Source organism: Symsagittifera roscoffensis, chromosome 2, assembly GCF_963678635.1.
Source record: "Symsagittifera roscoffensis chromosome 2, txSymRosc1.1, whole genome shotgun sequence".
NCBI lineage: Eukaryota > Metazoa > Xenacoelomorpha > Acoela > Convolutidae > Symsagittifera > Symsagittifera roscoffensis.
In genome coordinates this window covers 76,172,547-76,186,698 of record NC_087063.1, presented here as the reverse complement: position 1 = coordinate 76,186,698, position 14,152 = coordinate 76,172,547, and the positions used below count along the sequence as shown (strand labels likewise).

Genomic DNA, 14,152 nt, shown 5'->3' with positions numbered 1-14,152 from the left:
CAGGAGTAGGTCGCTCATACAAAAAAAAATTTCCTCTCCTTTTTTTAATGTATGGTTTTCTTGAACCGGTGTTAACTTTGGCAGTCTGTTGTGAAGCGAAATGAGCGCAAGCAGGTAAATTTCGTGCTTCAAAAGCATGCCGTTGCTTTTTGTAAACGTCAGTACTTGCAAAATTAGGACTTCTCCAGAAAAAAAAACGAAGAAAACTCCTCACCGACTGTCTAACGCTGACTCGCATGAACCTTCCTGCTATGCCTGCCTGTTTAGCCACTGCAGAAATACGAAAAGAAAAATGATCCTTAGCATGCCACCCAGTAGCTTGTCGCTTAATCCATTGCCTCCGAATGGTACTTCAGCGTTGCTAGTGAGTCTGATTTTATCAGGTTCACTTAGATTCACAAATCCGTAATGTGACATAAACCATTCGGTATTGACTTCTTTATTTTGTTCTGTGCGTGTTTAGCCACTAAAGAAATACGGAAAAGAAAAATGATCCGTAGCAAGCCACCCAGTAGATCTGGTCACGCTAGTAGCTTGTCGCTTAAGCAACCGCCTCCGAATGGTACTTAAGCGTTGCTAGTTAGTCTGATTTTATCAGGTTCGTTTAGAATCATAAATCCGTGAGGTGAAACAAACCATTCGGTATCGACTTCTTTATTCTCCAGCACTTTTCGTAAATAGCATTTTTGTAGATCGCTTTGAGTGCCTTCGTGTTTTTGCTGTACACTTTTTGCTCCCTTTGAAATCTCGCTAAAATTGTCGTAGATGTTTCCGAGCCAATTGTTGCTTGTTTGGTAAGTGCGAGGCCTTTGCCCATAGAGGTCCCGTCTAGTATCTTCCGTCAAGTAGTCGTTTCCCGTAGAATAGCGTTTGCTCATTTTGACTTCCACTGATTCAGGTTTCTCTGTGTATATTAAATCTGATTCTGCATTCCACCTAGGAGTTACTTCGTAAAAGCTGCTGTTGTCCGGTCCAGACATGTCTCAAAAAACATTGTGAAATGATGTATCCAATTATGGTGTTCCACATAGTTGTATGGGGTCCAGAGCGAACCAATCCGAGTTTGAACTTAAGCGCACTTGGCGTATTTGCAGGTCCAATTTTTTTGCAGTAGGGTGATAGAAATGAAATTGTCTGGTCCAATGAGTATGGTTTTTTTTCGTGTCTAGTTTTGGTGTGTTTTTTTTCCAGGTGTTTGTACTGCTACATTATTTTGCTTGGATGCTGTTGAAGTGTTGATAAGAAAATTTGATCCACCAGACAAAAACGTTTTTCCAGTCAACGATTCATTCCCGCCTGCGCCTGATCTCTATGCAGTTGTTGTCTAAAAAGTTTTCACATCTGAGCCATTGGCCGCCTGAAGACAAATTTGTTGTCACTCCAATTTTCCAATCTTCAATTTGTTTGCTATTTTGCACAAAATCATAGTTAGCGTAATTCCAGGGTCCAAAAATGCTCCGGTACGGACTTCGTGCCCCTAATATTGAAGAACCACTGTGCCAATGTAGAATAGATACTCCATGGCCTCGGTTTTCTTCTCAGTAATTTTTGAAACCATTTGTTGAGTCTCAACGGTATTGAATAGCATCTTTCGTTTACGTAGATGATTGTTAGTTTGAAATGCACAGGGTTTTGAATTTAGCTTCGTGAAAAAGTGAATGATGTCGCATGTTGCAACCCGGAGAACGGCAATTTAATTTTGACACACACTTACTGGATCTGTACCAAGACTTGAAACTGATGATGCAAGTCTTCAGTCAGTGAGCTGCCGTCCAGCGATCATCAGGTGAATTGGAGCTGAGTTTTGGGCAGTGCATTACCGCCTGATGTCCGTAGTTAAAGAAATCAGAAAATTTGTCGTTGGCACCAGTAATATTGGAGTTGGATGCGTTCTTTGATTCATATCTGTTTGCCAGTCTGATACCATCCTCGTTTCTGCTGGTCTGTCGTTTTATCGGTATGCCGTTTTACTGGAATTTCAAAATCCTGTTGAAAAAGAAACTGATTCTATTTCACGTGCTCGTTGTACTATCATTTTTCAGTAGCATGTTTCAGTATAATCGTCGGTTGCAGATCGGAAGAAAATTCCAGTTTTTCAAGTGTGCATGTCATGGCTGTAATAATATGAGCGAACACTATCAAGGTTTCGGACTTGCCTGGGAGAGTTTTCGAAAGCCGAATCAGACTATTAATGAAGCTGCTAACAATAGCAGGCGGATGGACAAAACTTCGTCGCAACTTTCCTACTATTTAAATTCCATTTACATCCTTATAGTTTAATTTTTTGACAAGTCCTTGCAGTTGGGCAATTTTTTCAGCTTTGCCTGATGGTGTTTCTCCGATGAAAAAAATAAGTCGACTATACCAATCGGTTCTATTCGCTGGGTCTCCATCAAATTCATCCAAGTTGATTCTGGCAGTGCATCAAAGAAATTAAAACGTCAGAGTTTGCCCAGGTTTGTTTTGAAAACTGATGGCTTACTATTCGCCCAATGAATTCAAGCCTCTGTTGTCAGCGATCCCATTCGTGCTAATTATTTGGTCATTTTTTTCATTTAGTTTTGTTGCTGACACCGCATTTTTGTATCAAAAAAATCTTCTCCGTCGTCTGCGTTGCCTTGTGTTTTCTACTGACTGTAAATTTCAGTTGGAAAATTTTGTCAAGTCGTCTTCCTGAATCAAGTGACCTTTGCTTGTAATACTGCAGCTTGTTTGCACAGATAAGGTAGCACTTTTTTCCGTTCTAACCTTTTCCGTTGCTGTTTTCCCGTTTCCTCATTCAGAATAGAGTTTGACTCCTTCTTCAGTTTTCTGAATGAGATATTGTGGTTTGAGGGTATATCGGTGAAGTCGTCATGAACTTCCATTTCAAGTGTTGCAAATAGTTCATATGTTTTTTTGTCGAGAACTGATAAGCTCATGGATGTCTCTTGTTGTTGTTGTTGTTGTTGTTTTGCGTCATCCAGTTAGTCGTGGTCAAACCTTCGTCAAAATGTTTTTTTTTGTTCCGAGATGTCCTTGTTTAGTACTTTCGTCTTTGCGCGCAAGACTGTTTCTGAAACAGCTTTAGAAGGCATGATACACACGCGTCGAGTTGTGTCATTTGATGTCACGGTTGCTAACCAAGTTGTCCTTTGCTGTGTATCTCCGTGGAAGATGTGGTGCTATTTTGTGTTTTTGTGTAGAACCGTCTGTGTTCATAATTCTGTTGTGTTTTTGTTTTGCAGTTTTGTTTTTCAGGTCTCAAGATGTGGTAGTTGCTCGTTTGCAGCTTGTCAGTGTTGCTCGTTTCTAGTTTGTCCTCCTCGGGTTTTTCAATGGCTGGGGGGAGAAGAGAGATCAATTCATCGTTAAACCCTCCAAGCAAAGTTATGACTGCTTTTAAAGTAATAACTGATACCCTATTGAGCGTAACTGATACCCTATTAGCCGCTTATGCTCATATCCTGGTAGCCTATTTTTACTAATTGTTTGTGTAAACTTTTTCGAGTACCAATCAATGTTCGAGTGGATATCAATCCTGTCTCAAATTTCCTTTCTCATTTCTATGAGAGAGGTGCTTGGTTTTCTGGAGTTAACTAGTTTTTTCGCGCCTTCGAAACAAGATTTTCAAATTTTGATTCAACAAAAGCCTTATAAATAGTTTAATCTTGAATCAGTCAAAAATTCAATCCTAAAGCGAAATTAGTTTAGGAGAAAACGAAAAAACAAATACGTAGAGAGAAAATTTCTTCATTTGCTCGTTGAAATCAAAAAGATCCAGCTTCTGTGACAAGTGGTTGTTGGAAATCAGTTGAAAAATGACTCGAGGGGAACAAAAAAATCGTTTTTCAATCCCTTTCTGCTATTTGTAGCCTATCAAGCTAAATTTTCGAACCTAAAAAACGTTTCATTAAAATGTCGTGCTCGAGTCAAAATTGAGTTATCCATTTTGTAAAAAATACTCAATCTTTTTAAGTCATCGTCTGAGGCCCATCATGGGCTAGCCGCATCCGAATCCGTAGCCGCGGCCGAATCCGTTTTTCGGCCGCGGCTATGAAACTATGCCTATAATTCAAGCATCAGGCTCAAAAAACGAGTATTGATTAAGTTGAGCATCGAGCTATCGAACTGGCGAAGGAAGACGAGCTTCATGCAAAACCTACTCTATGCACATCGAGTAACTTTTACTTTTTATCTGAACTTTTTCTGCGAAGTAGCTTTATCTGAGGACTTTCTGTTATCGGCTCAAGGTTAAGTGAGCTCTAGTTCAACCTTAAATAGTTAGCCTCCAATTTGAAGTCCGAGCCCGGGTTAGTTGACTAAAAAGGACCACCAAATTCTACCTGGTTCATGCTATTTAGTATCTGATTAACTGTTACACCTTTAGATTGATGGAAAAGATTAAGAAAATACTTTTTTAATTGGACAAGAGTAGCTTTAATTTCCCCGGAGGCCATGGGAGTGAAAAACCATTTTCTTTTAATTACAGAAACAGTCGGTGTTCTTGCATATGGCAAATGAAATTTTAAGTGACGTAATCTTGCCACTAAAAATTGCGGCACTTTTCCAATCGACTCATGTAATTATCTAAAGATCTTAATCAAACACCCAGCACAAGTTTTACGAAGAAGAAGTCTTTTTCAGTTTTTTATTTGAACAAATAACACTCATCGCCATTTGCCTTTCTTTACTCAAACAAAATCAGTTATGTTTTCAAACAAAAATCAAAATTAAAAACCAAGTTTTTTAAGCCCAACCTTGAAAAATAAAAACATGCGAATCTGAATCATAAGACAGTCTTGAGAAGACCTTTTGAGTCATACCTTGACCTTGAGACAACAGCAGTCTAAGGATCAAAGTCATTTTCAACATCACTTGATCTTGCAATTACACGTGTCTCTCAAAATGGTCTCTTTCATGTCTTAACAGATGTATCGTTCGATGATTACTCAGAAGCAGTTAATGGTTTGCATTTGAAAAAAAATTGAGAAATTGTGACAAAATGATTCTCATAATTTAATTGAACGTAATGTTAAAAAAGCAGTTAGCTTTTGACTTCTTTTTGTGGCTAGCTATAGTTAAATGTAAAATAGTAAAATGTTATGAGGGCGGAGCTTTGTTGTCAATATGTACAATAGAGACCAAAAAACATTCCCAAAATTGTTACTGATTAACCTAACTTATTTACTGGTTAACTTTACTGATTTAGTATAACTTTGTTAATGATGTCGAAGGTTGGAGCTAAACAAGTTCCCTGTAATGAATGAGAAGACCTCGAAAGTCTTTTTTAGAGTTGTTTCCTCCCGCTCACAAAAATCCAACTAAAGGTTTATACAATGATGGATTACGGATTCGTTATGCGAGCGAAGCGCGCTTAATAGTAAATTAGTTTCAAGTCGGTCAGTTGGTTTTTGGGCTCAATTTAAGCATGGAAGACGGATGATTGATTGGCGCATTTTCAACTCAATCAACCGATGTTTTTGTTTTCAATTAAAAAGCAATTCCCCGCTGAAACCAATTTACTGAACTTCATGAACTGGAATTCGTTTTTGATCAAAATTTTATTCAAGAAAAACATTCAATCTACTAATTCATCAGCGCAGGTAAAATTTGATTATCTAATGACTAATTAGACAATTAAGGGCGAAGAAGACAAACAAGATTTAAAAATAACATCTAGTTCATCAAAATTGTTTTGCTGATGAAGTTTTTAGCGACCACAGAAAACCCTTATTTAGATCTTAAAAGCACATTGAAAAGGAAACTAAATCTACAAATTACTAAATTTAGACAACCTTTTCAACCCAAATTGAACACTCGTAACTGGGCTTTTGACATCGATTTTGACAAATTTTATTTTTCGCTTGAGCTGACGGGAATATATTTGAGTAAAAGTATTTGATATAACAAAATATTGGTGTAATATAATATTATCAGCTAACAACATCCAAAGCAAAGTACCTGGCGGATAAATAGGGGGTCTGGTTTGGGGGAAGGGGGGTGGCTGAGCAATCTGCGCACACGGGGGTTAAGTGATAACTAAGAGTAGCAGATATACTTTCTAAAATACACACAAAACATAAACAGCGCAAAGAATAATTTGGCATTTTTGTTAAAAATAATAATTCATAATGGAGTGACAAATAATTAAATAAAACTTTATAGACTTTTGATGAAAATTATAACTGATTTATAACGATGAAGCCGCAGCAGTTACAGCTGTGAGACCGCAGTTTTATGCGCCATTGTGCCGCTCAGTTTTTTACGCGCCACTGCGTGAGAATTATGGCCCAATTGGTACCCTCGATTTTGATGATGATTAGGGGGCATGGCCAAACACGGCAGCAGTCGGACCAGAATCACGTGACATCTATTCTTCAGATTCTTCAGTCTGTTTTGGTACCTGTTACTCAGGAATGTGTACAGAATTGGGTTCATACATGCGTTCAAGTATGTCATCGTGATCAACATGTGAAATAACCATGGCGGAGTCCGAACCGGGTGAACGAATTGAATCAGTCTCAAAGTGCCGAAAGGCAGAAAGCAGAACATGAAACAAGCGATGATGATCAAAACCATTCGTGATAGTCGTTTGATTTGCCGAACTCGCATTTCGGTCACGCCGTTGTTCGGGTTATGGGCCGAGCCACTGGTTCCGAAGTACTGAGCATTGCGTCGGAACGACTTAACCAGCAGCGCGTAGCAGGTCGTAATCAACCCCCCAGGGACGAAAAAAATAGCCGAGTATATCGCAGCTTCGTAGTATTTTTGCGTGGACCTGTAGCTTATTCCCGCAACACAGCGCACTATTTCGACGGTCTCGTTGGTAACGTTATCCGAAACTTCTGCGATTTCCGAATGGTTAGTAGCGGGTTCGGGAGGAGCTGCAACTTGGAATACGATTTTTTCGCTGATCACAAACATGGGAGCGGATATGACGATGGCAATGACAAAAGCGACTGCGCTTTTTAGAATGGCCCTGTAGAATTTGATAGTCTGCCGTTCCATGGGTCGTTTGATCATGATGTATCTTTCGAACGACATGATGACCAGAATATTGACTGAAAAAGACATACACGCTACGTCCATTGAGTTGTACAGCTGGCAGCCTAGAATACAGAACACACTGATGGCATTGAAGATTAAGATTAAGACCATTTATCCACGGCGGAAAGGACCAACGCAAGAGCTGTACAGCTCATCACGGCGAACCGCTGTTGTGGCCCTGTTTAAGAACTACATGCTATTTTTTTGGTCACCCTCAAGCAACGAGCACGGATCATGGTGGGCCTCAAACATCCGACCTTTCGATTGAGAGGCGGAGACGTAACCACTTCACCACCGCTACACAAAAAAAGGATCTACTTAACAATCGCCCCCTATGGTATCTACTAAAGATTTGCCACCCTTATAAATAAAAGCAGTCAGTTAAGACTAGAGCGTTGTTTTTAAATTTCGAATTTTTCTGCAGTCTGATTGGTCGAAAGTTTGCTGATTTCATCTACTTAACAATCGCACTCTCCCTTGTACTAAAAGGGGGATTGTTAAGTAGATCCAAATATATATATATATATATATATATATATATATATATATATATATATATCTGTTTTAAGTTGGATTAAACTTTACAAACGGGGCCCGCACCGGAGTTCCATGGATAATAATCGATTATATTGAACTTTCGTGGTCTGTCTCAATAAATTTCGATAATAATCGATTATAATCGATTAAAAATGGATAATAATGAAACTATTTTTCTAATCAATAAAATCCGAATATAATCGATTATAATCGATTATAATCGATTATTTTTGAAAGAAAATGAAACTTGTTTTCGAGGCAAAATAATCCATTTTTAATCAATTATAATCAATTATAATGGATTTTTTCGAGGGGTTATTCTTGAAATTTACAATTTTGTTCAAAATTATCTCATTTCCTGTTTAGTGCAGTTGCTACGAATTACGTTTCATAAAATGTAACATTTCAGAATAAAATTTACATTTTTTTGTCTCTACTTTTTAAATTCATCGCAGTTTAACTAACACTTCATTTCACTGTTTTTTTTTACCAAAATCCTAATAAAACTAAAATTTCAGGGGTTTGAATTAGATTTTCATAGCTTCCCCCACCGGAGTTCCATGGATAATAATCATAAGTTTTTTTATCCCAGTTTTTTTTAAACCCCCCCCAGTTTACCCTACCCCTTACGCTGATGGGGAGGGGGAAGCTTGAGGGGGCGAGGGGATGACGTTGAGACATGCCATGTAGTAAAAGACATGGCATAAATTCTGCAAATTTCTCGCAGATTTTGCAATATTTTGCAAAAATAATCGAATTTAGTTCTAAAAATTAAATGGATTATAATGGATTATTTTGGCAAAAATAATCGATTTCAGTGACAAAAATAATGGATTATAATCGATTATAATGGATTATAATGGATTTTTATTTTTCAAAAAAATCGATTTATATGACCACATAATCGATTACGTGGTCTAAATTTGCCACAATAATGGATTATAATGGATTATAATGGATTATAATGACAACATTTTAGACAACATTTTTCCATTATAATCGATTATTATCCATGGAACTCCGGTGCGGGGGGGTTAAAATTTTTGAACATTTTGCTGAGGGTCATTTGGCCGAACCTTATTTTGCCGAAAATTTTGACTTTTTGTTTAATTACTCAATTTTAATTTCGAGCTCTATTGGCTCTCCACAAGCTCGCTATAGTTTTTTTTTCCTTTTCTTCAAGCAATTTAACCAGGCGCCTATGAACGGTGTTTTTTATGCCATCTGAAAGTAGTTCATCAAAACCATGAAAGCATTAAGGCCACAAGTTCAAATTTAAAAAAATAGATATCTGCCGCAATCGTTTTTTTTTCTTCAAGAAAATATGGAGTTTTGAAAATTGCATGTTTGGCCAATTTGGGATAATTAAATTAAGCGTTATCGGCATAACGTTAGCGGCAAATAAGCCTGCTGAGAAATTAGTCGAATTCGAATTAAGCAATGCTAAGTGATTCAAGGATGGCAATAACAAACGCAAACTGTATCATACTGCACTAAAAATTGAGTGTGGGTGGAAAATATCCATGTGGGTGGAATATTTGCGGGTGGGTGGAATATATCTCCAAAACTACATCTGACCGATTAGTGGGCAGTCGACACCATGACTGAAAAATTTAATAAGCGGGGATTTAATCCGTCATAGAAATTATTCCAAATTGGTTGAAAGAAGCTTAATTGCCATAACTAGTGGTTCCTAGGAGCGTAATCTAGCACTTTCTACTTTATATGGCATGCGGAGGAATGATTTTCAGAAAAAAACCTCATTTTTGATTATTTTTTACAATTATTTTTTTTAAGTTATCACTGTTCCATAGACCTTAAAAAGCAGTCGGAACATTCAGCGCATAGCCTTGATACGAGCAGTCTTTTTTTTAAAGTCGGAGCAACAAATCTGTTACTAGATCTCAATTAAAAAGTTTTTAAAAAAATCAAATTTGAGGCGTAGCGTTTGCGGTGAGCTTAAAACTTACAATCTGAACTGTTGCGACGAACAATTTTTTCTCGTATCTTGTCAATACATGAGACACATTTCATGTTGTAGAGGGGATAAAACCATTTTTGACTATTATTTATAGTACATGATTTTGGGTAGTTTCTCCTTGTGTTCAATGGTCGGAACAATGAATAATTTATTCATTTTGCACAGTTGTTTTTTCCAGTTCTCTAGCAATTAGCTTGGGATTAATTTATGTACAATTGCGAGTCAGCTTAGCTCTATCGATTTCTCATGGAAGATTTTAATTGAAAGTGTGCGATCCAAGCTCGCTCATATTGATAAAACGAAAGTTATTGTTCCGACTTTCGATACGAAAGTAACGGAATATTTATGCTCGGGGTGGGTTTTTTTTCTTCAGACAAATCTCAACTTTTTAACTAGCCATTTTTGACGGAATTTTTTATATCATTCGAAAGTTATTGTTGTCCTGAGCTTAAATTTGAAAAGATATTTTACCTGTGATCATTTTTCGTAAAGTTATGGGGGTTTAAAGATTGCCATTTTGGTCAATTTGGGACAATAAACGCGCGATATATTTCGCGCTATTAACGCGTAAGCTGAGAGTTAATCCGTCTTAAAATCGTTCCAAATTGGTGTAAAGAAGCTTATTTGCCATAATTGATTTGTAGCAAGGAGCTAAATATATCTTTTTGTACTTTAAATGGCGTGTGGGGGATGATTTTCATAAAAAAAATTCAAATTAAAAAAAAAATCATTTTATTTTATTACATTCAGTTGTTAATGTTATTACTGCTCCATAAAACCTTAAAAGGCAGTCGGAACATTCAAGGCTTGGCCCTGATACGAGCAGTCTTGTTTTCTTCATATGCGCATAAAAAGCGAGACTACATTTAAATTTAAGATGTCTCAAATATTTGCAAAACGTTTAAGAAACCTCAATAAACACGTAACTGACATTAGGTCTATGTTCAAACTGCCTCGCTTCGATGTGATTCGCCGCTCACACCTATAAAATCAACTTTAATATGCTAATTGAACACATTAATACAGCTAATAACTTACAAATAATTTGAGAAAAATCCTGTTTTTGTTTCAACTTTTGATAGAAGTGAGGGAATGCGCTTGGGTTGGTTAATTTATTCAGACTTTATTCGACGTTAATTTTGGTATTTCGAAGAAACTTTTTTTGTATCGCCAAAATATTGACGCCTTCAGCACAAACTTGAAAAAAAAGTTACTTGTGATTAATTTGGCTAGTTTGAGCTAAAAAAAAAATACGCGCAAAATATTCAAAGCTTTATCAGTGCGAAACTAACTCGAGGAAATACTCTCACTGCCAAATTATCCCCAATTGAGTTGAAAGTAGTTAAATGGCCGCCCAAATAGTTGCTTGAGGGAAAATGTAGCACTTTCTGCTCAACATTAGCCAAGAAAGTAGGTTTGTAACATCACAAAAAAAAAATTTCATTGATATATAATATCAAACAATTACTTTTAAAAATATAATTACGCTCGCGATTAGCAAGCGTTATCAAATCGGAATGTAGACTGTTTTCGGGTTAACAACTAGTTGAATAAAATCGGTGATTCATATGATGCTGCTATTCAGCTGACATGCTCGATTTTATGAGAATTTAAACCAAACTCTTTGGTGAGTACTAGTGACTACAGTGTGATTTCATTTGATTTAGAAATTTTGAATTTTTTCAACAAAAAAATTCCGTTTTTGTTTCTGGTGTTTGCTCAAAGATTGTCGGCCTTGTTTCCAATGGGTAAGGATTGTAACTTATTTGATTTTCTGCATGGCTTGTTTGCCTAGAACTCCTGCTGTTCTAAAATAGGTATTATAAAAGTAAAATCGATTGGGTTTTTCTTCTTTATTTTTTTTGAGAAGCTTTGGAAATTATCATCAGTTTTTGCAAATAAGTATTTTTCTCTAGAGCCTTCCTACAAAAAAATGTATCTATGGAAAGACCGCCTACATTTTCGTGTGCCTGTAAACTCCCCTGGTCTCTTTTTGCTCTACCCCTTTGTCTACAGCCATCGAAAAAGTCTGTGGGGGAATATTTGACCAATGTTTTTTTAAGTCGTTTTGTCATAAAGAAACCTACCCAATCTGAGCTTTTGTATTCATTGAACAAAGCAGGATGGAAAATCTACTCCATAAGCGGCTGCGACCAGATTTTTTGTAACATTTAAAATGATTATTTTCGGTATAATCTAATTTCAGATTTTTTGAACGTTTTTTAAATTTCTCTCGAAAACTACTACGAGGCCAATTGTGTATTTTGTGAATTGTAATTGAATTCCACAACAAGAAGGCTCCCTTTGTTCTCCTTTTGTGTTCTTTGATCATTCTGACAAAACTTGAACATGTTTAAAGACAGGAATCAGGAACATACAGACGCAAAACTTTTTCAGTAATCAGTGCACAGTTTAGCCTCGTATTGATTCCCTTCCAAATTGAGTTTGAGATTTCAACAGAGAAAACGAGTAGCGGTAAACTCTCCTGCAATAGCGGTCACTGGCACTTTTTTTACATGAAAAGTTAACGTCCTCGGAAAATTCATTTTTTTCATTTTTTGAGTGTTTGCTTTCTCAGTTTCATGATTTTTACCAAAAAATACCCTCAAATATCGGAGATTTTGGGTGCAAACCAAGAAACGGGTTGTGGTAATTTCTTTTGCATACGCGACTACACCTAGAATTTTTGACACAAAAAGCTCTGGTACTCGTAAAAGTTAAAATTTTGATTTTTTGACCGTTTCTATAGAAGTACCCTGCAATACCTCTCTGTTTTATTGTGTTTTTTGAACTTTTTCAAATATCGCAAAGGTTATTTACAGCAATCAGGGCTTTCCTGAAATGAGCAATTTTCTTAAATGTTATCAAATTATCACAAGTTAGTCGAGATTAGCTGTAATCGCAAATAAATATAATCGTAAACGTTAATGCATTTCACCGTTTGATAACCGCTATCTTTTAAAATTCAGTGAAGATGTACAGGTCGTTAGCCTAATAAATAACAAATTCAACACAGAGGCGAAGCTGAGCTTCCAACCACTTGCGATTCAAATATAAATGTTATGAAAATCAAAAATTAGCAACAAACGCACAAAATATCCGGAACAAAAAAGCCTGCACCATTAGACACTCTACAAAAAGCTTTGAGAAAGCTTTATATAAGCCAAGTTTTCAAAACAATTGTTTCTGGGGAACTAAGCAGACAAAAATAAGCTGATAGACAACAATCTAAATTAGCCAAAAAAATTGCAAGAAAAACAAGTCTCGACTAGAATTAAACTCCCAGATTTTGTCGTCTCAAGCATGGGGTTAAAACATTTGGAATCAAACTGAAGCGAACTAAGCTGGCAACAAACAAACAGTTTACAAAAAAAGGCCCGGCCGGATTTTAACCGCAAATCTTTACCATCTCAAGCAGTTGTTTTATCTCTAAGGAAGATGCGCTGAATAATTGATTGGACTTGAATTATAATTACCAAGCGGTAACAAAGCCGAAAGAGCATGAGCAGCAAACCTTTCATGCCAAAAATAAAATCAGAAAAATTCTAAACCTTAAAAAATGTCAAGTCCCGTCAGAGCACACACACGCGCAGATACTTTTTTTCAGATGAAACGACCCAATAAGAGGTCACTAAGTCGATATTAATTAGGCCGAAAAACTTTAAACCAATAAAAAAAGACGAAAAAAAATGAAGAAAAAAATTGAACGTTTAACAAATCGAGCTGGTTAAATCACAACCAATGTGAAAACCAAATTTTGATTCGGCTGGGTTTTCAAAATTCTAGAAACTACTGCTGTTAAAATGTTTACAGCTAAATTTAACGATCTTTAGATGTGGAAGCCGACAAAAATTAAGCCGACAAATAGTAGGCCGAATTTTTTTTTGAACCGCAAGAAATACCGTTTGAAAAAAACTTAGTCCTGGTCAGATTCGAACCCTGGACATTAATCGTCGCAGGCGTGTTTGTTACCCCCAGGCCAAGCGTGCAAGAGAGACTACAAATTTTGAAATTTGTATGAACTAAGGTACCACCAGTTCAATGAGTGCAATAAGTCCTGTGAACAAAGTTGTGTACGGTAGGAAAAAAGTCTAGTACCCAATTGCAATACACTTGCTATCATAAGGGTAAAAACTGAATAATAACTTTTCTGCAAGTCTTGCTTCAGCTGATTTGTCAAGCTTGCTCAATTACGACTTCATTTTTTCTTGTTGGTCAATTTTGATCTACTTATAGAAAATTCAACATTACTTTTTCAAAATTAATTTTCTACAAGTCAAAAGAAAAACTGATTGTTCTTAGGTTTAACGTGTTCGATTGCACAAATATTTGATAGATTTAGTCGGCTTAAGAAAGCCTGCTGCAAAATGTTGAGCGCATAATGCCAATACTGGATATCGTATGGCTCGTCCAAAAATTGTTACAAATATTGCACTTCTTCTTCCATATATAGATTAAAAAAACGTTTGCAACTTAATTTGAATTGAAAGTGCTTGGTACAGCGCTCAAAATATTAAATGTGATTGTCTAAAAATTCCAATAAAGAACCAAATCCTTCTGAAAAAAATTGGATTATCATCATTTTTATACAAACAATTCAGTGAA

At 36.4% G+C, this 14,152-nt stretch overlaps 1 protein-coding gene across 4 annotated transcripts in view; it reads right to left on the bottom strand.

Moving 5' to 3' along the window:
- Window positions 1-5,585: 5,585 nt before the first annotated feature.
- Window positions 5,586-14,152, bottom strand: part of LOC134839223 (somatostatin receptor type 5-like) — a 38,103-nt gene continuing 29,536 nt past the window's right edge. For all 4 annotated transcript variants that reach the window (XM_063854701.1, XM_063854703.1, XM_063854704.1 and 1 more), the window contains exon 3: window positions 5,586-7,091. In XM_063854701.1, coding sequence (XP_063710771.1) covers window positions 6,196-7,091 — 896 coding nt within the window. In that variant the 3' untranslated portion in view covers window positions 5,586-6,195. The remainder of the gene's footprint in view (window positions 7,092-14,152) is intronic.